At 40.5% G+C, this 27219-nt stretch overlaps 1 protein-coding gene across 1 annotated transcript in view; it reads left to right on the forward strand.

The window, feature by feature from the left end:
• The window catches only part of LOC127568103 (potassium channel subfamily T member 2), a 546938-nt gene that overhangs the window by 350564 nt on the left and 169155 nt on the right, over window positions 1-27219 (forward strand). Inside the window, exons 25-26 of the mRNA XM_052011419.1 lie at window positions 15342-15443; window positions 24413-24496. Coding sequence (XP_051867379.1) covers window positions 15342-15443; window positions 24413-24496 — 186 coding nt within the window. The remainder of the gene's footprint in view (window positions 1-15341; window positions 15444-24412; window positions 24497-27219) is intronic.

Below are 27219 nucleotides of genomic sequence, written 5' to 3' on the forward strand. Positions count from 1 at the left end.
GCAATGAGTTCTATGGGAAAAGAAAAGGCTGTAACTATGGGTCTACCAGGAAGGTACTGCTTGTGAATCTTAGGGAGGCGTTAGAAGTTCACTGTGTAGGGAACATCTTCAGAAGTCATTGACTATCTGGGAAACAGTGGCCTGATAGGTAGTCAGAGTCTTTTTCCCAGGGTGGGAATATCAAATGCTAGAGGGCATGGCTTTAAGGTGAGAGGGGGGAAAGTTTAAAGGAGATTTACGAGGCAAGTGTTTTACACAGAGAGTGGTAGGTGCCTGAAACGCACTACCAGAGGAAGTGGTGCAAGCCGGTAAGATAGCAACATTCAAGAGGCATTTAGACAGGCACATGAGCAGGGAAGGAATGGAGGGATATAGAGCATTTGTGTCTCAAAAGGAACACAAACAGATGGGATTAGTTTGGATTGGCATTTTTGGTCAGCATAGTATTTGTGGGCTGAAAGGCCTGTTCCTGTGCTGTACCGTTCTATGTCTTTTGGTGGCATGTCTACAAGGGAGTCATGAGGAGGTGTCAGAGAGCTGGTGTTCAGCATTCGGGAGGTGTAGGTCACTTCCCCAAACAACATCAGTGCCAACCTTGGGAGCAGATTTTACGAATAATGTTGTGTTAATCCCTTGAGATAAGATCCCATTACAGTGAACAATGCACTTGTGAAATGAGGCCAGAAACAGAGACACAGGTAGCACAGGTCAGCTGCAGCCATCAGCCGTGGTCTCCCTAGGAGCACATCAGCTGTGGGTTCAGGGGCAAGAAGTGTAATTGGCCAGTTGAATCCTAACTTGGGACTGTTAGTGAGTCAGGGGAAGGGGGAAACAATTACTGGCATGGCCCATGCATTTACTTTGGGGCATTTGGGAGTGGTCCTTCTCTTTTTGACTCTTCATTTTTCTAGATTATGTTTTGGTAAATAAATCATTTAGTTGGTGGATTTCAACATTCCTTTTAAGGATTGCTGACAAGGCTGCATGTAAATCCGGAAACAAAACCTGACATTTGCGACCTTAGCAACATTTAATATAAACCTCCCTTTGGTTCAGGACCTAGAGCAGGTGTTAGGCCCTTCATTAGTGTATGGCTGCAACAGCTTTTGTACTGCATCTAAACTGGGATGGCATTGGATATGTTTTCAATACAGTTAGGTTGGATGAGATTGCCCCCAATCATCTACTCCAATATCTTGTTTGTATTCTAGTGATAATTTCCACACTGACTGTTGGTATCATGGCCATAACAAAAATGGCCCAATTATTCTAAGGTACCAAAGTGAGATGGGTATTGCAGTGAATGTGAAAGACTACTCCTGCTCAAGGCCTTGTGCAGAACTGATTTGGCAGTGCACAACAGATGTGTCAGTGCACATTTTTGTGTGCCAATCTGGAGACACAACTGAAGCCAGGTTTAAGGGGTTGGCAAGGAGGAATGGTTAGCAATGACCTAAAGGGTCTGATGCTGTCTTTGGAGTCTTGGCAGGAGTGGGCTTGGGCAATTGGGGCCTATGGTACTGGTAAAGATTGAGACACAACTGACATGAGTGAAGGGAGGGGGAGCGATCAGGGCCTTCACTGGGATTTTCAGGATTGCCAAGCTGTGAAATCAGGAGGATCATAGAGTCAGAGTCATACAGCATGGATACAAGCCCTTCAGCTCAACGTCCATGACAACCATGGTGCCCACCTATCAAGTCCCAATTTCCTGCATTCGGCCCATATCCCTCCAAGCCCCGCTCTTGCATGTACCTATCCAAGTACTTCTTAAATGATATGACTGTACCTGCCTCAACCACTTCCTCTGGCAGCTCATTCCATATACTCACCACCCTCTGAGTGAAAAAGTTGCCCCTCAAGGCCCTTTTAAATCTTTCCCCTCTCACCCTAAATCTATGCCCCCTAGTTTTGGACTCCCCTACCCTGGAGAAAAGACTGCTACCGTCCAACTTATCTATGTCCCTCATGGTTTTATAAACCTCTATTACCCTCATTCTCCTATGCTCCAAGGAATAAACATAACCTGGCCAACCTATCCCTAAAACTCAGGCCCTTGAGTCCTCGCAGCATCCTCAAATCTTTTCTGCACTCTTTCCAGTTTAACCATGTCTTTCCTACAATAGGGTGACCAAAACTGTACACAGTATTCCACGTGCAGCCTCACCAACGACTTATGCAACCGCAACGTAATGTCCCAACTCCTATACTCAGTGCCCTGACTAATGAAGGCCAGCATACTAAATGCCTTTTCTACCACACTGTCTATCTGTGACGCCGCTTTCAACAGAATAGGCACTTGTACTCCCAGGTCCCTCTATTCCATTACACTCCCTAGAACCCTAGGATAGTACAAGTCCTATGCTGGTTTGACTTTCCAAAATGCATTACCTCACACTTAACTGTATTGAAATCCATTTGCCACTCCTCAGCCCACTTCCCTAATTGATCAAGATCCCCCTGTAATCTACAATAATCTTCTTCACTGTCAACAACACCTCCTAATTGAGTGTCATTTGCAAATTTACAGATCAACCCTTGTGCATTCTCATCCAAATCACATATAAATAATGTATACGGGTCCCAACACTGATCCCTGCAGCACACCACTAGTCACCAGCCTTCGTTCTGAGAAACAACTTTCAACCACCATCCTCTGCTCCCTACTTCTGAGCCAATTTTGAATCCACCTAAAAGCTCTCATTGGATTCCATGAGACCTAACCTTCCAGACCAGCCTGCCATGAAGGACCTTGTCAAAGGCCTTCCTAAAGTCCAAATAGACAACATCCACTGTCCTACCCTCATCTACCTTTTTGGTTACCTCTTCAAAAAGCTCAAAAAGGTTCATCAAGTATGATTTTCCATGCACAAAGCCATGCTGACTCCTCCTAATCAGACTCTGTCTAACCAAATGCTGGGTAGATCCAGTTCCTCAAATTCCTTCCAGTATCTTCCCCACTACTGATGTCAGGCTGACTGGCCTGTAGTTCCCTGGCTTGGCCTTGCAACCTTTCTTAAACAACATAACAGCATTAGCCACCTTCCAGTCTTCAGGAACTTCACTAGTGGCTAACAATGAAGCAAAAATCTCCTCAAATGCCTCCACAATTTCTCCTCTAGCTTCCCACAAACTCCTAGGATGCACTCAGTCAGGCCCTGGGGAGTTAGCCACCTTAATGCGCTGCAAGTGAGGGATTTATCCACCTTAATTCCTTGATCCACTACCATCCTGCCTGCACTGAATCAAGTACTAAGTACAAAGAGCAATATAAAACCTTACCTGTTCATACCTGTGCCTCCTCACCAAAGCCATTTTAAAGATCCACTCTCACTCCCGAAACCTGGGCCACCATCTCAGCATCTTCATGCCAAAGCCTCAGCTCCCCACTCCTACACTGTCACAATGGCTGCTTCAAAATGGCCACTCTACTTGACCCTACCTTTTTATTGGCTACTGTTATTTAGTTAATTAGACAATAACTAACAATTAGCAAACTTGCCTCTTTGAAATTCATGTAAAGTGAGACTCACAAGCAAGCCCTGAGACCTACCTCTTTTAAGCTCTCTCAGTCTCACTCCGAGGATCAGAGGGGCCTTGGTGGTAGGATTGGTGAACCAAGGTGTTGACCCTAGACTTTAACAATGGAGGATGGTGAACAAGATTAATACAGAGTGAGGGGGTGTAAAAGGAAGGAACATGAATTAAGGATTTAACCTACTGCTGGACCACTCCGGAGCTGTATTAGGAAGATGAATGATGGTCACTCACAGGACAGAATGCATGAGAAATGACGTGATCCCTTGAGCCCCTGATGTGAAAATTGCAACATGGCAGAAGGAAGTTCTTGATCAAATTTCCAGAGTGATACAAACAGATGTGGAAGTTGTTGTACTGCTTTTCATTCCTGCAAAAATTACTTTTCAATTAGAAAGTCCTGGAAAAAAGGCATAGTTATGCAATTGAATTTTGAGGCAAACACATTTGCAACCCATGTAGGTAATCAAATTTCCTCATTAATTCTGTCTTTAGCCCTGTAGGGAAAATGTTTCTATGGTGTGTTTCATCTTATTCAGTTCTAACAGTGGTGCTGTTTCAATTATTTATTTTTTCAGCTATTCATAATGAATAGGTACTCATTTACGATGTGCTCATTTCTAATAAATAACCTTCTCTGTTCTAACATACATTTACTGAAGATTATTAGTCTAAAGTTACATAGGAGAAATGGGAATATTACAAAGTGATGTGAGTAGTTAATTTGGATCTATTGCTGTTTATTTTAGTTTAATTTTTTCATCCTACTTTTCATGGAGCATTTATTCTTCTTGTTTTGGACATTTTAATCTTGTATAAGACTCATTTTCTCCAACTTGAAAGGCTTTCTTCCATTTTGAGTGGCATCTCTGGGTGATATTTCACATTATTGGGAAGATACTCTTATCTTACTGTGCCTGATTGTCCTTTCAGTATGGCTGAGTTGTTCATGATTATTTAGCCTTCAGCACTTATCTTGCTGTATCTCTCTTAGCTTTCTAACTATCCATCTGGTGAAGTGTGAACAGTTTTGTTAAAACAATTCATAGTTATTTTGCCTGCCTTCTGTATCTTTGCTCTTATTCTTGTATTAGGCAATCTTGTTGCTACCAAGAAAGATTAAAAGTGAGTAAAATGTAGAGAAAGACAAGGCCATAAATCAAACTGTTCTGGAAGAGTTTTTATGCAGACCTTAGTACAGTTAATCCTGGAAAATCCCCCTTTTAGGTCAAAGTTGATTACTGATAAACTGTGAGTGTGACATTGAATGAAATCCAATCTTTGAGGCCTAATATCCACACTGAAAAATTGTCACGGCAGTGTAGCATTGTTATCTAATACCTCAGTAACAATTGATCTTCACATTTTTCTTTGGAACAATCTGGAGACTCAGATACATAGGTTCAGAACATTCATTTGTACTTTCAGGGAAGAATTTTGTATGCTGCTTGCTGTAGCCTGTTTTGAAGATACCTTGCATGTTGAGGATGTAGTGAAAGATTAATTTATAAACCAGCCTGACATATCCTGACAGCCCTAATAGGTCTTGTATATATTAATTAGATCTAATAGCAACAATAGTGTGATAGAGATATCATTTTTTTCCCCTTCCAGCCATTCATGGCTGTATGTTCTGTCCAATTATTGCTTTGGTGCCTTGCAAATAAATAAACCTAGACAGAACCGTTGGCAACTTTAGTGCATGAATGCTAATTTGCCTATATGATGTTTCCTAGGCCACTATTTTGACAGAGTCAATAAATAAGTTAATGAATGCATTAAAATAGCAAACAAAGGGGCCTTATAGAAGCACATTTCTTTTTTGTTCTTACTTAATCCCTCAGTGTGGACAGATACTCAGTTGACTCTCTCACCGCATAATGAATACTGCATATTTGCACATACAGACACAAACATGAATGCTTTTGCCAACACCATCTTCCACAGCCCTCCTTTTCTACCCTTCCACTAACTCCTTTCACCTCCATCCCTCTCAGACACCTCCTGCCTTCCCTATCTCAGTGCTTCCACATTCCTCATCCCACCCCCATCCGCCTTCAGGCAGAGGTAATGTTGTATTAGGATGGTCAACAATGGTCACTCATGGGACAACTTCATCTAAGTTTCCTCATAATGCATGTGATTGAGGTCTGCCGATATCAGTGGGGCTACCCTGCAACATTCAGTAGTTTTCTGAGGAAGTGATGAGGAGATTGGGAGGTGGGCAGGCCCAAAGTATAGCAGAGGAGTGATGGTGGAAATAATCTCTCTTATTCCCTGCTGCCACTGCAGCAGATCACCAGAAACCTCATGGGCATCATGCTAATCATCTCCTGACTGCAGAACATTAAAGCAAAAAACGTAATTGTGCAAACTGTTTCTACCAAACAATTTAAATTACGTCTACAACATTAGGTAACTTCAGTTCTTCATTTCTATCAGTCATCCATCTGTAATATTAGCTCAACTTGTTTTTTTCTTTCCCTTTTTTCCTTTTTCCTCTCTCTGGAAATGGAGAACATGCCCGGCTTGACCTGCTGGGCTTGTCCTCCTGCTCTGCATTCTACAACTCCCTCGGCCCGAAATGTCAACTGTATATTTCTCTCCATAGATGCTGCCTGACCTGCTGAGTTCCTCCAGCATTTTGTGTGTGTTGCTCCCTCATTCTTTTGTCTTGGTTCTTTTGTCTATGCTTTCACCCTCTGACTGTTTCCATTCAGTCATTGACCAGATAACCTTGCTTGCAGCTTATCTCCAAGGTCATCCTGTTTTGCCCTGTCAGAAGCATCTCCCTCCCCCACCCTCCCTGCAGCTTTTTGTCTTCTTTCCAGTTCTGAGGAAGGGTCTCTGACCTGAAACATTGACTCTGTTTCTCCTCCCACAGATGCAGCCTGACCTGCTGAGTGTTTACGGAATTTTCCATTTTTGTTTTGAATTGAAACTGCTTAATTTGTTGTGACAGACAGATCCATCAGTGATGTACTGCAGTAAATGCAACTACTGCAACATTATTAATCTTGATTTCAGTTAGTTACATGATAAATTTGTCATATTTTCATTATTTGCTATGCTTGATCATTTATTCTCATTAAGTTATTGTTGGTGTTATCACTGAAACTCCAAAGGTCAACATCTAACCAAGCTTTCATTGTGATTCAGGCCTACCTGACTGAGCTACTCCCAAACATAATCTCTATACACAATATTCAAGCACCTCATAATACTCCTTGAAGCAAAACAATTTTCAATCAAATTCATTGTCACAAAAGCAATGCTCACTTTTCAGAATGATTAATTTTCACAAATTGTAAAAAAAATACAACTTTTCATATTCCTCCCTGCCTTGTGTTTCACTATTTTCCTTTATTAATGATCTACTTGACAATTTTTAGCTAGTTTTGCTGATTGAAGTGAAAATATATAATGAGTGTTGAAAAAAGTGAGAAGAAATAATTTAAGCATTCTGGTAGATTTTGTGACAGTTCTCGGTTTGTAAATTTAGGGAATGATTCACTTGCTTGTCACCATTGACTTGTTGCAGAGTGGGACTTTTTGCTCTGAATGATTCATTCATGTTAAGTTAATTGAATACTTGATCAATAACTTAAATAAGTAGTAATTTAAGTAAATGATGACCTATTATCCTGGGGTGGGTTATGCTACAGAAGATGACACAATTGAGCATGATACTTTTTGTAGAAAAGTATATGATATGGTATTTATTAAATGATTTTCTGTTTCTTCTGAATCTTCTCTTTTTCTTGTATAAGTCATTTGAGCTAGAAATTGAGAACAGGGAACAATTGCACAGAACAGGGAACAATTGCACAGGACAGGGATGACAAATGGGAAGAGAGAAGGGGGAAGCAACCATCAGGAAGAGGGAAGGAACTATCAGGTTGGAAGTGGAAGGATCTATCTAGTGAGCGGGTGCTGGGTAGAGAGGAACAAGTAGGATGCAGTAGCACATGGTTTGATTGTGACATTCTGGTAAGCCTATGGCTGTCCCTTTAGGAGCCTCTGGTTAAATTCCCATGTAGATCTGGTTTCACTTGAATGCCTGCTTCAGATATGGGTCGCTCTTCTAATGCCAATGTCCATTTTGCCATATCTCCAGCTCTCAATATAAGTACCTGCCATATATTATTTTGGAGTTCATCAGGATCCTTCTGAACAATCTTTCTTGCCCCCTTTGTGATGCGATACCATGTCATTTGCTGTATTGTAAACATTTAAGGGCATTGAATGCATGCATTCCAAAAATACAAGAATATTATGTTTTACTGTCGAACTCTGTGCTCATGCCTCACTTAAACCAGGTGCCATTCACACAACACATCTGCACTTGCCGACGTATGTTAGCTCCCAGTATAGCAATAACTCAATTTAAAATGTTATGCTTCTCTATGAATCCAGTCTCCCTATTCCGTAATCTCTCTTTTCAATTGGTGACAAATTTTGTGTGGTTTTACACTCATTTACAGATAATGGGCATCATTGGCCATTTGTTGCTGGGTTACTTAAATGTCACAATGTACTTGTGCACAATTATCTCTAATTCTGAACCATTTATATTGATGATAACTGCTTCTTACTGTTTCCTTTACATGCCCTCTTTTGTGGTATCTTCCTGGACAAGTTATGTTTTTTTTTATAAATGTGCACAATGCACAGATGAATAATGAACTTTATGACTCGATATGGGTAGCAAGAGAAAATGTTCCAATTGTTGTCTGACGCTGCATTAATTGCTAGTACAAGTAATAATTCTTGTTGAAAATTACTAAGGAGGCTTGATTGTCACTTTGTGCCCTCAATATCTCCTTGTATCATTGGAGTTGCACTCAAATAGACAATTGAAAATATTCCATCACACTCCTAACATGTGACTCATGAATGGTGGAAGGTCCACAGGGAGTGAGACGTTAAGACAAACACTGCAGGATGTACTCTTGTATCTGTTTTGTTTTTCTTGGCTGGTCCAGTTATGTTTCTGGTTAATGGTGAACAACCCTTCCCCACCAACCACGCTTCCCTCGCCCACCAGACTAATGATGATGGGAGACTTGGCAATGATTGTGTCATTGAATGTCAAGGGTAACTGCTTAGACTCAATCTAGTTGAAGCTGGTCATTACCTAACACATGATGTGAATGTAACATGCTATTTATCAGCCCATGATGGAATGTTGACTAGGCCTTGGTATGTGCAGGCACAGACTTCTTTATTATCTTAGGAATGGCTGATAGAATTGAACATTTTGTAATCATCAGCAAACATCTCCACTTCTGACCCTTTGATCATGATGTTACTTCTGCGAAGCGTGCTAACATTCTTTGGTTCCTTTTGGTGAAAAGCAAATGCAAGTTATTTATTAGAATAATAAAAAAAATATAGTAAATAATTAAGTTTAAAGTGATAATTTTCTCATTTAAGAAGAGATCAGGACAACGATATTCAAAATTCCATACCCTGTCAAGTGTTGCACATTTCTTTAGAGGAAAATTTAAACTTAAAGAATATATCTGCAGCATAAATAGTTATGAGGTTGAATGTCATAAATATGATCCAAACAGAACCACATTGCAAACATTACTTGAATATTTATAAAATTTATTTCCAAGGTGTCTTGCCGTGCATGCATTTGTATTTGATCAATTATGTCCATTTTGAACCTTTCCATTTTTTCTCACGATCTACTCAAACCGGTGACTTGTAGTGAGCAATTTGATTGTGTGGGATCAATATCTCAGAATATGATCCTGTCCTCTGTCAACATTCACATATATATACTTTCAATCAGTGCCAATGAATAAGAACTGAGTAATAGAAAGTCACCGCCATTGTGTGTGCCAAATGCAGGATGTGGCAACGCGTGCTCATTAAACTCTGCTTTTGAAGTTTACTCCCATTGGCTTCAAAGTGGTTCAGTACCACATCGCAGTAGCATTTATTTAATGACCTGCATCAGCAGCCATAAATTATTTTTAATTCTGTCCCTTTGCATTATACGTGCAAACTGCAAGTAGAGAAATTATCAAAGGCTCCAGTCTTCTTCCAAACAAAACATACTTAATTTTAGACCTCTGTTGGGAAGTCAGAAATGAGGATTTATAACAGGAGATGCATGTATGTCTGTTCTAAGTAATAATTAATCTGGAAGCAAGTATCAAATCTTTGCATGATTGACAAGGCATTGGATATTAATTTGACTTCTACACCACTCTGTGTAATTAGAAGTAACGGTGGAGCACCAATGGGATTGGTCAAGACAGACAACAATTTTGTGAACTCTTTTCCATTTCAGTAATTGTATATTTAAATGCATATGTCTTGCTGTTGCACTTAAAGAAATAAAGTACAGGTTGAACAGCAGATTTAATAGAATTATTTTCCAGGTATAAAGGTCACCAAAGGACCAAAGAGTTTCCAGACAATAATGAAGAATTCACAGGTTGGGTACTCAGGAATTTGATTGACGTAGAACAAGACATTTCACTTTATATAAAAATGTAAAATGAACAGGATAGAGGTGGCTGAGATTGTGCTGAAACCACCAAAGGACTGTAGTTCAATTCTTTGTTTTGCTTTTAGCTGACTCGCTTCATCCTTTAAGTTTTCACTCTGCTTTTATTTTACTCATTTGAGTATATCTGTCAATCAAATTCTTGTGTTTCCAGTTCTTGCTGTGAATTCTTGATTCTTTGCTGAATCTTAGAAAATATTCCTTTACTTCTGAGGTTGTGTTTCTTTCATTGCATAGGCAGTATAGAATAAATTCAGTGGACTGCGAAATCCATTGGGTACATTTCAGTTTCTGGCTGCTCTGTATTCTCTGATATAGATCTCAGAATTTATCAGATCATGCCATTGATATGAAAACAGAAGTATGTAACTAACAGCATCTGCAGACTCTTGTGTCTCCAGTATGCAACCTACTTGGAATAGTGGCATTATACCTACAAAGGACAAATACAGAATATTTCATAGATCTGAATACAATGATAAGTTATTTTGGGAGAGAAGAATTAAATTGTAAATTGAGTTTTAGGAAAGGAAAGCTTTCACTCTTTGGGTTCATGCAATTTTTCATTCTAGAAAGTAGCAGATGCAATGAATATTTACTATCCATTTTTTTTTAACTTATCAGCGTCAGTGTGTGTTTATGGCAGTGCTGATAAGCAGGTTGACTGCTTTGGTGCAAGTGACAAGTTTTAACCTTCATCATATTGGTAAATTCATCTACGTGCCTTTGATGCTCTATGTCAGAGCTGTAGCACTGATACAAGAAGAATACATAACGAGAAAATAAATCACTTGAATCATTTTGTCCGAGATGAAAGTCACAACTTTGAGAAGTAAAATCTGTCTTAAATCATAATTATATTTACATCCTTTTACCATTTTCTTTTTTTACTTGTTATATTTCAGTGATAAATTACTATATTTTAAACATGATTTTCTGTTGTTGGATTTTTGTCTATTTTTTAAAAAGTATGTTGCAAATTAATTTTCATTGTAGTTTTAAAATTTTCTATTTATTTTTCATTGCTTATTTTTTGCTTTTGTTTTTTTTTTCCCTGATTCCCATTCATTTCCTGCCTACTTTTTAATGGAGAAATAAAATCCTTGCAGTCCAACTGTTCCATACAGTCATTGAATTCCACTGCAGCAGCTGGGGAATTTAATTCAAGTAATTAAATAAATCTGGAACTTTAAAAGTCTAGCCTCAGTAATGATGAGCAGAAAAGTATTACATTTTTATTGAAAAATCCTTCAGGTTACTTTGTGAAAGAAAGTCTGCTATCCATAACCAGTTTTGCCTATATGAACCCCAAACTCAGTTCGAGGACAGCTACCAGTGAACAATAAATGTTGGTATTGCCTTCTGTATCTATAGCCTGCAAAGGAATAAGTAAGACTTACATTGGGTAACCTAACCCCACAACTTTCAAGGCTGGTAGGTGAGAAAAGTTTGCTTCAGGATCACAAGATAATTAAGAAAACGGTTTACAACTTCACCCACCAAGAAAGATACTAAAATTCTCTCATCACAAAATCCATTGCTTCTTAAATGATTTTCAGATTGTTGCTTCCACTACCCTAACTGGGAGTTTATTCTCCATGGCTATGTCTCTTTGTGTGAAGAATAATTTCCAAATATCACACTTAGATTTGCCTATTGCTGGTTTGAACTTGAGTCACCTGGTGCTAATCTCACAATTTAACATAATTGTCAGCATCTGGTTTTCCTATAAAATTACATTTTGTATGTACTTATTTGGTTTACCTCCCAGCATCCTTTTATTCAGTGCCAAAGAGGCTGAACTGATGCTTTTAATTCCTAGTGAAAAAATCTAGCCTAAGCATTTCTGTCAGAGATCTAGCAGATTTCAGCAGCCAACTTTTCTCTGCCTGTCAGATTTTCAGACTTTGGGCAGACAATCATAAATGCCTTGCAAAGATCATGAGGACAACAACCACTACTTAAGTAGGGTGCTAGCAGCAAGGTGTGATGGCAATGTTCCACAACTTTCAAGGCTGGTAGGTCTGGAATGAACTTGAGGCTCCGGATTTTCTGGCATCTGAAGAAGCTCCTCCTAGTCCCACTAAATAAACTTTTTGTCTTAATCTTGCCTTTATTGGACTTGCTTGCTTCCCAACAGATTTATCTGCTGCAAAGTTCTGGGAGGCTTCTTGATTGAATAGATTCAGGGTCCCGAGTCTGTTAATGGATCCCAATTTGCATTCATTAATGTTTATCCCAGGGTCCATAAAATGCCTCGTGCACTGGCCTAGCCCAGTGGAGTTAACATCACACAAGGGGCAGAACTACAATGAGTTTGTTAGAATTTACAGCTAATCAGCTGTTCTGTTTCTGTCAGTGTTTGTGCTCCACATCCTTTAATTCCTCTTCTCTTTTTCTATTCAAATTTCCACAGATGAATATCTGCTATTTGCTTTAACTACTCTCTGCATTATTTCTTCATTCTTGTCACTATTTGGATAAAGAAGCTAAGAGAAAAGATAAAGTGGAAAAGGACTCATTTCATCTTAAGTTTCATATGAAAATTCTTCTTTCAAGTGGGGAGGAGTTGAAATTCCATCTTCCTGCCACCCTCTTCCATAAGAACCCCAACCTTTGTCCCTAATGACCTATCTCATGGCTCTGCCCAGACACCTAGCTGATCAAGATCCCCCTGTAATTTTTCATAACCTTCTAAACTATCTACGACACCACCTATTTTAGTATCATCTGCAAGCTTACTAACCATGCCTGTACATTCACATCAAAATCGTCTATATAAATTACAAACCACAAAGGCCCCAGCACTGACCCCTGTAGCACACCACTAATATGAGATTTCTTTATGAGTCACATGTGCATCAAAACACACCGTGAAATGCATCTTTGCATAGAATGTTCTGGGGGCAGCCTGCAAGTGTCGGCATGCTTCTAGCGCCAACATAGCATGCCCACAGCTCCTAACCCATCTGTCTTTGGAATGTGGGAGGAAACCAGAGCACCCGGAGGAAACCCACACAGTCACGGGGAGAATGTACAAACTCCTTACAAACAGTGGCGGGAATTGAACCCGGGTTGCTGGCGCTGTAATAGCGTTACGCTAACTACTATGCTACCATGCCGCCCCTCTACCATGCTGCCACTAGACATAGGCCTCCAATCTGAGAAACAACCCTCAACCTTCACCCTCTGCTTCCGACCACTGAGCCAATTATGAATCCAATCTGCTGTCTCCCCCTGGATCCCATGCGATCTAACCTTCCATACTAGCTTGCTATGAGGGACCCTGTCAAAGGCCTTGCTAAAGTCCATATAGACAACGTCCCCTGCCCTACCCTCAGCTATGACTTCCCATTCACAAACCCATGCTGACTGTCCAGAATCAGACCCTATCTCTCCTAATGTTGGTAAATCCTGTCCCTCAGAATCCCCTCCAGCTAGTTACCCACCACTGATGTCAGACTCACCCGTCTGTAGTTTCCTGGCTTGTTTTTGCTACCCTTTTTGTAATTTTCTATAAAACAATGGTACCACATTAGCCTCTCTCCAGTCCTCCAGAACCTCACCTGTGTTCAGAGATGAAGCAAAAGTCTCTGCAAGGGCCTCCACAATTTCTTTTCTAGCTTCCTACAAGGTCTGAGAAAGTACCAAGTCAGGCCCTGGAGATTTATCCACCTTAATGCACTTTAAGGCCTTCAAAACCTACTCCCTGCTGTGTGTGTGATAGAATAAATTGCAGTAGTAGAGGGAAATAAGAGGGCAAAATGGGATTAATCCTCTGGAAGTCAGCATAAAGCTGGTGGACTGAATGGCATCCTTCTGCATTAGGAAGTCAAAGAAAATATAAAATTAAAGTTAGAAGTGGCAAGTGCAAATGGCAAAATAGAAGACTTGGAATATGACAGGAACCTATAGCTAGAGACTAAAAGGATCAATTGAGAGAGGAAACTGGCATGTAACATCAAAACAAACAGCAAGGGCTTCCGTGATTATATATAGAAAGGAAGGAGGTAGCTAGAGTAAATGTGGGACCCCTAAAGGGTGAGACTGAGGTATTCATAACGGGAAACACGGAAATGGCAGATAAGTTAAATCAATATTTTGCATCAATCTTCACATTGAGGAGCATTGCAAATATCCCAAAGTTATCAGAGGGTCTAGTTCCAAATAGCATGGAAGAACTTGTATCTCTTGTGATAGGGATTGTTACAAGGTTTGGGAAAAACTAATAGGACTCAAGGCAGATAAGTCAATAAGATCCAATAGCCTGCACTTGAGGGTTTTAAAGGAAATGGCTGCAGAGATAGTAGAGCCATTGGTTGAAATGTTTCAAAATTCACTGAGTTCTTGGAGGGTGCCTGTGAATAAGAAAATTACAAATTCAAGAAGAAAGCAATGCACAAATTGGGCAACTATAGGCCTGTTAACTCTATTATCTGTTGTTGACAAGATCTGCAGTCTTTAATCAAGGAAGAAACAGCGAATCATGTGGAGAGACTTAATGTGATCAAAGCAAGTCAACGTACCTGACCAGTTGCATATTATTACATTTTCAGTTTATATTTATGATTTCCAGCATTTGTATTATTTTACTTTTTGATAACTATTTTGGATTTTCTGGTTGGAACTGTACTGGTTATTTTTTTAAATGATCAGTGGTAGAGGTAATGGAATAGAAATGTTTAACAGAATTGTAATTTGCAATGTGAGTGCACGAGTCTTTGGTATATTAAAATATGTAAATGTTGCAGGGTAGATGGTGACCTTTTCTGTGCTGATCAGTCAAAGCATGTTCAACAATGTTTTCCATCAAATGAAGTAATGGAACTAAAGCCATCGTTGTAATGCTCCTTCAACAGCATTAGAACACCAAATTGCAGACTTGTAGCAAAAGAACTACATTCAAATATTTTTTTCAGTATGACAATGACAAAACATGTAGTGTGACATGCTGAAGGTATCCTGTAAAAACAAATCTCCCCTTAATATCTCAGCTGGGCTTGGCAATCAGTATCTTTGACTCAAACGTTGTACTGCTTTCATAAATTTCTGTACTTTCAAATGATGTGAAAATGATGTGCATCAAAGTACAATAAACCACAAAATATTCATTTTTGTTTGGAGTTGTATCAACTCTCACGTAATTCTTGTAACCTCTAAGCAAATTTCAACTGTCTTTGTGCTGTGATCCATTGTGTTTAGTTCCTGCAGTAACCAGTTAGAGGCAGTGTTGTTCTGCTGAAAGTAAAAATAAAAGACAAATCTTTCTCTCCTGCAGAAAGAACGTGAAAAAGGTTCCAATCTGGCATTCATGTTTCGTCAACCATTTGCTGCTGGCCGTGTCTTCAGCATCAGCATGTTGGATACTCTACTGTACCAGGTAGAACTTCTCTTGCCTTTTACTTGTTGAAACAAATCTGCAACCCCAATAGACTGTCATTAAATCTAAATCATAATAGCAACTACCTAATATGTCTTGGAGTATTGCCAAATCAGGCACTTCAATATGTGTGCTCCTAATCTGAAAATTAGTATATGTTCCTTGAAACAGGCTGATTGACATTTATATTGACTTAACATTCATCTTATGAATCAAACTATGTAAAATGTTGTTACTCTGATGAATATAATCAGTATATCCAAGAACTGCCTTAAGATGTTTAACTCCATTAAAATGCCAAAATAACCATCCAACAAGTCTTGGTACAATATACATTGATGTTAGCTTCTGCATGTAAAACAAAATCTGTAGGCTCTGTCTTCCTGCTTGTATGAGCATATAATAGACCTAGAGCTAACAGCAGAACATCCTTTATTTAAGGCAAGAATTCTCAATGAAACAGAATGCCAGATACAACAGTGCACCATGGTCAAACCATGTGCATTCAGCTCTTAAAGGTACACTTACACTTATATACTGTGTCCTTCAAAAAGGAAACCCATGCAAACCATCAACTGTTTACACATAGGAACTTTAATAATAGGTTAAGTATTTATCAATGCATGCACCATTGTCAACAAAATCACATAAATTTTACTGGTCTCTCAGCTCTGAGATCTCCTTAAGTGCAAAGGTACATTTGTCATCCCTGAGGTGTCTTCTCCAGAATCCCTCAGTTCTACTGGATTGCCTCCTTCTGTAGGCAGTGTGCCTTCCACTTAGTTTTGTGCAGGGTGCAAAGCAACTTAAACTGCTTATAGTTAATGCCATTTTATCCCATTTGCTCTGATTGCATCTGCCACCTTCTTACTTGTACACCATACCCTTCTTAAGTTCCTTCCCTGCTACCTTATATTCCTCATGAGCCCTATCTGATCTTTGCTGCCTACACCTTATGTATGCTGCATTCTTCCTCCTAATTAGTTGTTCCACCTCTCTTGTCACCCATGGTTCCTTCACCCTGCCATTCTTTCTCTGCCTCACCGGGACAAATTTATCCCTAACATCCTGCAAGAGATCCCTGAACAATGATCACATCCCCATAGTACATTTCCCTTCAAAAATGTCATCCCAATTTACTCTCGCAAGTTCTAGCCTTATAGCCTCATAATTTGCCCTTCCCCAATTAAATATTTTCCTGTCCTCTTTGCTCCTATCCTTGCCCATGACAATGCTAAATGTTAGGGAACGGTGGTCACTGTCCCACAAATGGTCACCCACCGAGAGATCTGTCACCTGACCCGGTTCATTACCTAATGCTAGATCTAATATGGCATTTCCTCGAGTCGGCCTGTCAACATACTGTGACAGGAATTTGTATTGGACACACTTAACAAACTCTGCCCTGTCTAAACCTTTGCTACTAAGCAGGTGCCAATCAATATTTGGGAAGTTGAAGCCTCCCATGATGATAACCCTGTTATTCTTGCACCTTTACAAAATCTGCCTCACAATCTACTCCTCAGTATCCTTGCTGCTACGAGGGGGCCTATAGAATACTCCCAGTTGAGTAACTGCTCCCTTCTTTTTCCTAACTTCCACCCATACTGACTCTAGAGAGGATCCTTCTACATTATCCACCCTTTCTGCAGCTGTAATAGTATCCCTGACTGGTAACACCACCCCTCTGCCTCTTCTCCCCCCTCCCCTATCCCTTTTAAAACATTGAAATCTGGGAATATTCAATATCCATTCCTGCCCTGGTGACAGCCAAGTCTCTGCAAGAGCCACAATATCATAGTCAGAAGAACTGCAGCAGTTCAAGAAAGTAGTTCAACACCACCTTCTCAAGAGCAGTTAGGGATAGGCAATGATTGTTGGCCTTGCAGTGATGCCCCAAGTCTAAAAATGAATTAAAAAAATAAATTCCACCGCTGGTTTCAGGTTTCCTGTATGCCCTGACTATGTCCTGCCCAGCAATGGCTGTGTCATAGATCTCAGATCCACATTCGTATTGTTGATCATCATCTTACATCTCACTTTCATGTACCAGTTGATCACTGTGAACCTTTTGACTTCTGTTTGCCCATCTTCACCTTGTAGTCCCAGTCCTCCCATAATCTCCATCTCAATCATCTTGGTGATCAGAACACTTTCATAGCGCCTCTCATCTGAAGTTGTCTCACACAATCCTGTGATTTGGCTCCCCTGTCTGATTCCCCTTCTTTTCCTTCACCTGTCCTGCCAAGTTAGGCTGCATCAAACTGACTTATGTCTGTCGTGGTGGACTGGGGTATGGTCCTGTATGTAATCCAAAATAATGCCAGTGATCTGTGGACATCTTGTTCACTTTATTCATTTCCTTCATTGTGTGAACAGATTCTTCAGCTTCTGCTTCAGCTTCTCCATGAGAAGCTGGATGATACTGGGAGGTTGATCTTTGCTGAATTCCATCAGAATGGATGACAAACTGTACAAACTGAACTGCCGATCATTGTCAGGATTTGGGAGGCCATCTCAGAGTGTTTGTCTCCACTCTCTATCAGTACATATAACAGACCAGAAAGTCAAGAATACAGAAATCTAACTAACTTCATAAACTCTTTGGGTGTGTTGGCAGATTTTCTTGTGTCCAGAGTCTCTGGTTTGTTTTTACAGAACTCTAAACTATGTATTAAAATTGGCATAAAAAATAGAAAATGCTGGAAACATGCAACGGGTCAGGTAGCATCCATGGAAGGAGAAACAGAGTTAATGTTTCAGACCAAGGGTCTTCAACCTAAAATATTAACTCTGTTTCACTTTCCAGAATGTTACCTGACCTGCTGAATATTTCCAACACTCTCTTTGTTGTTTCAGCTTTCCAATATCTGCAGTGTTTTTTTTTATTTTCATATAATAACTGGGGCATTGATTGACTTTTCCACATTGATTAAATTAGTGATAATGGGGGACTTCAATTATCAAGGTATAGACTTGGTTAGCAATAACAGAAGAGAGAAAGCAGGGGGATTTCTGTAGTGCATTTAGGTGATCTTGCTTGATTAGTATGTCCAACAATGAAAGTTGGACTTGGTTTTAGGAAATGAATCATCCCAAGTTGAGCAAGACATAAGAAATAGGACAGGAGTTGGACATCTGGCTTTGAGCTGACTCCACCATTCATCAAGATCGTGGGTGATCTTCTATTTCAGCACCTTTTTCCAATACTATCTCCCTAGCTTTAATGCCTAGAAACCTACCAATCTCAGTTTGGAATGAATACAATGTCTGAGCTTCCACAGCCAATCAGGGAAGAGAATTCCAAAGATTCAGTGCCATCCTCATCTCAGTCCTACACAGCCTATCAATTTTTCATAAAATGTAACCCTGGTTCTAGATCAACCTCCCAGTATCTAGAAATATCCTTCCTGCATTCAGCCTGCCAAGCTCTATGAATTTTGTAGATATCCATAAGATCTCCTCTCATTCTTCCAAATCCCAAAGAATACAGGCCCTGTCTACTTGATCTCTCCTCGTATATCATGTAATCAACTGGAGAAGGAACATTTTCAACAGGGCGAGAACAGACAAGGCCTGTGTAAATTTAAATCAAAGTTTGCATTGCAATAATACCCTGAACACTGCCAAAATCTTCTGAGCATCTGTAAATTCTGAGGTGGTTGCAAGATTTGCAAATGTTACACCCTTGTTCAAAAATCAGTATGGGGATAAACCCAGTAACTAAGTTTTGTCAATTTAACTTTGATGGTGCAGATATACAATAAACAGGGACAGAATTGGCAGTCAATTAGACAGTATGTATTGATTAGAGAACATAGAACAGTACAGCACAATACAGACCCTTTGGCCCACAATGTTGTGCCGACCTTTAAACCTCGCCTAAGTCTATCTAACCCCTTCCTCCCACATATCCCTCTATTTTAAATTCCTCCATATGCTTATCTAGTAATCTCTTGAATTTGACCAATGTTCCTGCCTCCACCACCACCCCAGGCAGTGCATTCCATGCCCCAACCACTCTCTGGATAAAAAAAACCTTCCGCTGATATCTCCCTTGAACTTCCCACCCATTACTTTAAAGCCATGCCCTCTTGTACTGAGCATTGGAGCCCTGGGAAAGAGGTGCTGGCTGTCCACTCTATCTATTCCTCTTAATATTTTGTACACCTCCATCATGTCTCCCCTCATCCTCCTCCTCTCCAAAGAGTAAAGCCTTAGCTCCCTTAGTCTCTCCTCATAATCCATACTCACACAATCCAGGCAGCATCCTGGTAAATCTCCTCTTCACCCTTCCCAACGCTTCCACATCCTTCCTATAATGAGGCGACCAGAACTGGACACAGTACTCCAAGTGTGGTCTAACCAGAGTTTTGTAGAGCTGCATCATTACCTCACTGCTCTTAAACTCGATCCCACGACATATGAAAGCTAACATCCCATAAGCTTTCTTAATTACCCCATCCACCTGTGAGGCAACTTTCAGTGATCTGTGGATATGAACCCCCAGGTCCCTCTGCTCCTCCACACTACCCAGAATCCTGCCATTATCCTTGTATTCCACCTTGGAGTTTGTCCTTCCAAAGTGTACCACCTCACACTTCTCCGGATTGAACTCCATCTGCCACTTCTCAGCTCAGCTCTGCATCCTATCAATGTCCCTCTGCAACCTTCGCCAATCCTCTGCACTATCCACAACATCACCAAACTTTGTGTCATCTGCAAACTTGCCAACCCACCCTTCTACCCGCTCATCCAAGTCATTAATAAAAATCATGAAAAGCAGAGGTCCCAGAACTGATCCTTGTGGGACACCGCTAGTCACAGCCCTCCAATCTGAATGCACTCCCTCCACCACAACCCTCTGCTTTTTGCTGGCAAGCCAATTCTGAATCCACACGGCCAATCTTCCCTGGATCCCATGCCCTCTGATCTTCTGAAGAAGCCTACCATGTGGAACCTTGTCAAACGCCTTACTAACATCCATGTAGACCACATCTACTGCACTACCCTCATCAATCTGTCTGATCACCTCCTCAAAGAACCGTATCAGGCTTGTGAGACATGATCTACTCTTCACAAAGCCATGCTGGCTGTTCCTGATCAGACCACGTTTCTCTAAATACCCATAGTTCCTATCTCTAAGAATCCTTTCCAACAGCTTGCCCACCACAGATGTAAGGCTCACTGGTCTATAATTTCCTGGACTATCCCTACTACCTTTATTGAATAAGGGGACACGCATTTGCCACTCTCCAATCCAGTCAGCACAACATTGTGGGCCGAAGGGTCTGTATTGTGCTGCACTGTTCTATGATTAATCCTCTGGTACCATTCCTGTGGACAACGAGGACTCAAAGATACTAGCCAAAGGCTCAGCAATCTCCTCCCTCACCTCGTGGAGCAGGCTGGGGAATATTCCGTCAGGCCCCGGGGACTTATCTGTCCTAATATTTTCTAACAGCTCCAACACATCCTCTCTCTCAATATCAACATGCTCTAGAACAATAACCTTACCAACACTGTCCTCAGCGTCATCAAAGCCCCTCTCCTTGGTGAATACTGAAGCGAAGTATTCATTGAGGACCTCACCCACTTCCGCTGCTGCCAGGCACATCTTCCCACCTTTATCCCTAATCGGTCCTACCTTTACTCCCGTCATCCTTCTGCTCTTCACAAGTGAAAAATGCCTTGGAGTTTTCCTTAACCCTACTCACCAAGGCATTTTCATGTCCCCTTCTTGCTCTCCTCAGCCCCTTCTTAAGTTCCTTCCTTGCTACCCTATATTCCTCAAGAGACCTATCTGATCCTTGCTGCCTAAACCTTATGTATGCTGCCTTCTTTCTCCTAACTAGATGATTCACCTCTCTTGTCACCCATGGTTCCTTCACCCTGCCATTCTTTCTCTGCCTCACTGGGACAAATTTATCCCTAACATCCTGTAAGAGATCCCTGAACAATGATCACATCCCCATAGTACATTTCCCTTCAAAAATGTCATCCCAATTCACACTCACAAGTCCTAGCCTTATAGCCTCATAATTTGCCCTTCCCAATTAAATATTTTCCTGTCCTCTTTGCTCCTATCCTTGCCCATAACAATGCTAAATGTTAGGGAACGGTGGTCACTGTCCCACAAATGTTCACTGACTGAGAGATCTGTCACCTGACCTGGTTCATTACCTAATACTAGATCTAATATGGCATTCCCTCTAGTCGGCCTGTCAACATACTGTGACAAGAATCCATCCTGGACACACTTAACAAACTCTGCCCCATTTAAACTGTTGATACTAAGCAGGTGCCAATCAAGATTTGGGAAGTTGAAGTCTCCCATGATAACAACCCTGTTATTTTTGCACCTTTCAAAAATCTGCCTCCTGATCTGCTCCTTGCTGCTACCAGGGGGCCTATAGAATACTCCCAGTAGAGTAACTGCTTTCTTGTTCCTAACTTCCACCCATACTGACTCTAGAGAGGATCCTTCTACATTATCCACCCTTTCTGCAGCTGTAATAGTATCCCTGACCAGTAACGCCACCCCTCCTCCTCTTCCCCCCTCCCTATCCCTTTCAAAACACTGAAATCCAGGAATATTCAATATCCATTCCTGCCCTGGTGACAGCCAAGTCTCTGCAAGAGCCACAATATCATTGTTCTATGTATTTATCCAAGCTCTCAATTCATCACCCTTATTCCTGATCTTCTTGCATTTAAGTAAATGCACTTTAGCCCATCTACCTTACTACTTTTATACCCTATACTCTGCTTCTCCTTCCTCAAAGCCTTTCTATATGTTAGATCTGACTTTACTCCATGCACTTCTTCCACTGACCTATCCCTCCGGTTCCCATCCCCCTTGCAAACTAGTTTAAACCCTCCCGAACCACACTAGCAAACCTGCCTGCAAGGATATTGGTCCCCCTCGAGCTCAGGTGTAACCCATCCAATCTGTACAGGTCCCACCTTCCCCAGAAGAGATCCCAATGATCCAAAAATCTAAAACCTTGCCCCCTACACCAACTCCCCAACCACACATCTGTCATCTCCTCCTATTCTTACCTTCACTATCACACAGCACCGGCAGCAATCCTGAGATTGCTACCCCTGAGGGTCCTGTTCTTCAGCCTTCTGCCTAGCTCCCTAAACTTCTCTCTTCAGGACCTCATCCCTCTTTCTACCTATGTCGTTGGTACCAACATGTACCACATGTTTTTCATGAAAGTCAGTGTGAATTTATTTAAGACAAATCATGACTAAGTAACTTGAAAGAGTTTTTAATGAAGGAACAGAGAGGGAAATGCAGTTGATATGATACATTTAGACTACCAAAAGGTACTCAATAAAGTGCCACATAATAGATATTATCAAGATTGAAAGCCATGGAATAAAAAGGGCAGTAGCAGCTTGGATAGAAAATTGGTTAAGTAACGAGAAAGAGTGTAGTAGTAAATGAATGTTTTAACTTGAGGAGAGGAGCAATATTTATATAGATCACAGCAGAGTTGTTACGTTGCTCTTCCACTTCTGGAAACATACCCAAATACATAGACAATATCAAAATAGAGCATAGAACAGTACAGCACAAGAACAGGCCCTTTCGGCACACAATGTCTGCACTGACTATAATGCCAAATGAAACTAATCCCATCTGCCTGCACGTGATCCACATCTCTCCATTCCCTTCATGTTCATGTGTCTATCTAAATGCCTCTTAAGTGCCACAGTCTTATTTGCTTTTACCACCACCCCTGGCAGTCCATTCCAGGCACCTAATGCTCTCTGTTTAAACAAAAAAAACCACATGACCCGCAGATCTCCCTTAAACTTTCTCCCTCTCATGTTAAAGCTATGCCCTCTAGTATTTGACATTTCTACTCAGGGAAAGACTCTGACTATCTACTCTATCTATGCCTGTCATAATATTATAAACTTCTATCAGGTCTCCCCTCAGCCTCCAACGCTCTGTCCAACCTCTCCCAATAGCTAATACTCTCTAATCCAGACAGCATCCTAGAGAACCTCATGTCCACCCTCTCCAAAGCCTCCTAGTCTCTCCTGTAATGGGGTGACCAGAACTGCACACAATACTCCCAATGTGGCCTAACCAAAGTTTTATACAGCTGCAACATGACTTCTTGACTCTTATGCCCCAACCAATTTCATCACGGTTATTAAAGGGTACTAGAACAGAGAAATATGGGGATCTCTATTGCAGAGTTTGTTGAAAGTGACAGGGTCCATTGAGAGCTTCTTTAAAGAAAAGGGATTCTGAGCCTTATAAACAAAAGGCATGAAATACCAGATCAGGGAAATCATGATGAACTTTTATAAAACCCTGGTTCAGCCACAAATGGAATATTGTGCCTGGTTCTGGCACCACGCTTTAATAGGGATATCAAAGTTTAAGAAATCATGCAATAGATTTACTAGCATTGTTTCCAGGATGTGTGTCTGGATTGGAGAAGCTGGGATTGTTCTTGCACCATTGAGGGTTGAGAAGGATCCAATGGAGGGATTTAAAATGATCATGGATACAGATGAAGTGGTTGGAGAGTAAGAGCTCCCACTTGTTGAGAGGTGCAGAACTCAGGATATAGGTTGAAAATTATTGGCAAAAGAACCAAAAACTGCAGAAGGAAAAACATCATTACACGGTCTGGAATGGATTCTCAGCAGCAGTGCAGGCAGATTTAATTGTAGCATTCAGGAAGGAGCTATTAAATATTAAAAAGCAGAAGAAAATTGCAGGGACAAGGGGAAATATTGTTAGAATGGGGCCCTCAGGATTCCTCCTACATAAAGGCAGTATCAGCCCAATGGACTGTAAGGTCACCTCCTTTGTTGTAGTTATTCTGTGTCTGAGAGCTGTTTTGAATGTATTTATATTGGTTCAGCGAAAACTTGCATTAAGGGGTAAACAGTTCCATTGTAATTTTAATTTTTTTTGGCATTTGTTTTCATTGCAGTCATTTGTGAAGGACTACATGATTTCTATCACAAGGCTACTTCTAGGTCTGGATACCACACCAGGTTCTGGATTTCTCTGTGCTGTAAGTTCTGCTTATCCGTTGCTACAAACTCCAAATCATGAATTGTTCCACAAACATAGCCATGTATCTGTCTTATAGCAGTTTAACTCTGCTTAGAATTTCTCTGAGCCAAAATTTTTCTCTTTTTTGTTCCAGTTTCTATGTACTATTATCTGGATCTCAATACCAACCAGAAGCAGGGTTTCCAGATATCTTTTTAATGATTCCAACTTGATCATCAGCATTGAGTCAGAAATGAGAGCTTCTTGGAGGGGTGATGAATATATTGGTTGAAAAAGTGGGTTATGACCAGGACTTCAAGGATCCTGAGATGAATGGGAGTTCTAGAGAAGCAAGGCTTGGGATCTATAGGTTTTGCAATTAATGTTGACTGAATGAAAATGGGTGGAATATACATGAAACCCAAGTCAGAAGAAGCATTGCTCATTCAAAGGCTGAAACATATACAGAAAACAAACTAAGATAACCCTATAGGAAATTATGAAGTAAGGGCAATATTTTGAACTTTGTATTCAGATGAACTGCCCAGTGTGGTTCAGCAAAGACAAAGATGATGAACATTTAGACCTTTGTGCTGAAGAAAATGCCTGGTAGTGTTCAGGGAATACTGAATATCAAATAGCAAAGAAAACATTGGAGTGATCAAGACTGGAGATGTTAAAAAAGCATGTCCAGGTATTTCTGCGGAAGGGACCCGTGGCACTGGCAGTCTTAGTGGTAAACAGGCTGAGTAAAACAAGGTGGAATTAAGTCGCCCTCATTTTTGAACTTTTATAAGTCTTCACCTTGTGTCAATTTTGGTTGCACTGTCCTTTATGATTTCAAATGAAGCTCCCACATTTCTTACACTCCTAAGACTCACCCCTTAAAGCAGTTTTCACTTTTATTCCAGTTTTTCTTCTCCCCAAATCTCCCCAGATCTCCAGTCTATCCAAATGTGTCCTCTGTTTCCATCTGGAAATATTTTAGACCTTCACACAAAATAGGAAATAATTGCTGTCCTCTCCAATATGATATTTTTGTGTCTCAGTTTGATCAGTAGTATGGTTGATGTGCCTTTCAATTTTCTTTGCCTTTCCTCTATATAATGTTTGAAATCAAGGTACACTTCAGACTCCTAATCAATGGTACTTGTTACAGAATAGCAAGACTATAGAACTCTTTTTTTATGTCTCTCCTTCCTCTTGGTCTATTCATGAATTGAAGGATGGATATCCTCCCATGTTATGAATGGAACTTAATAGGCTGAGGTAATTTTCCAAAATGCAATTGCAACATGTACTACATGAAAAAAATCTCTACTTCAAATTATAAAATTGTTGGTCTGATCTGATCAACTCTTACTGGTTTATCTCACCTCCCCTGTTACTCTTTTCAATCCTTGTAGGTTGCTGGGGAAACAATTGTCTTGCTCATTCGGTCTTGTTCTTTCAAAGAAAGAACCACCAATAAGCAAATCTTGTCCCTTTTATTAAATCTTTTACATTAATGTCTGTGCAGTTGTAAAATATGACTTTTCAGGTCTAATCTTGTAAGAAAATGTGTTCAAAGGCAATTGGTGGTAAGCCCCGTGTGGTAACTAAGCAACAATGTGTCCTAGTAGGCCTTTTCGCTGTTGCTAAGTAAATTTTGAATGAGTTCAATAGCTCATTTTTTTTATTGCTTAGCATTTGCCTGCTGATTGTGTTTGTCATGATGGCCAGTGTACCATTGTAGGTTTCTGAGTATTTTTAATGCATTGTTATAATTATCCAGTTGTTCTGAAAAATCAGATTCATGCTTGATTGTGTTATTTTATACATTTATGTTTCCACTAATTAAATATTATGGTCTAATTTTCTTTGGGATTCTGTTATAAGTCCAACAGATCTCATTGGAATGGCATTATCTGTTTAGCCTTTTTGGGCTGGACATTCATTGATGGAGGCAATGATAACTGGTGGCAAATTTCATGTTTGGGGATGACAGGGACTGCATCAAGTATTCCCATAATTCTGGCTTGGTCAGGGATCCAATCAGATGAGTCCCCTTGACTTCTAGGAGGAGGGCATCTGAGTCAGAGGAACAGACTTGACTTTGCAGAACCATTAAATTATTTGTTTTATAATTTATTCATTCACACAATATGAATGCCATCATTTATCATACATTCCTAATTGTCTTTGAGTTGAAGGGGAAGAGAAGGTCTGCAGTCATTACATGAGTCAGGTCAGGTAAGGATGACATATTTCCTTCCTTGAAGGACAATAGTGATCTAGCTGGGTTTTTACAGCAATCCAGCAGTTTCATGGTTACTGCTACTGAGCCTAACTTCATTAAACAGTTCCAGGTTTAATTAATTGAATTTAAATCCCCAGACTGTCAAGATTCACACTGATGTCTCTGGATCAGTGGTCCAAACTCCAGTCCAATAGCTTAACCACTTGGCCACCATACAACACAAAAGGAAGCCACATAACTCAATATGCATTTGCCAGCTACCCATTTTTGCCCACCATCCTGCCTCAAATATTTATCCAAATAAAGTATGAGCCCAATTACATGAAGAACCAACTGAAGGATAAGAAGAGGATGGGAGTTGTGGGTAACCAGAGTTCTCCTATTTCATTTGGTGGCAGAATGTTACCAAGCATACACACATAGTTCCCAGTGCATCCATTGGTTGAATGCAGATTACTTGTCTTCCTGCTGATCCCGGCAAACTCAAATGGACCCAATGCTGC

This window comes from Pristis pectinata, chromosome 3 (genome assembly GCF_009764475.1).
Source record: "Pristis pectinata isolate sPriPec2 chromosome 3, sPriPec2.1.pri, whole genome shotgun sequence".
NCBI classification, from domain to species: domain Eukaryota; kingdom Metazoa; phylum Chordata; class Chondrichthyes; order Rhinopristiformes; family Pristidae; genus Pristis; species Pristis pectinata.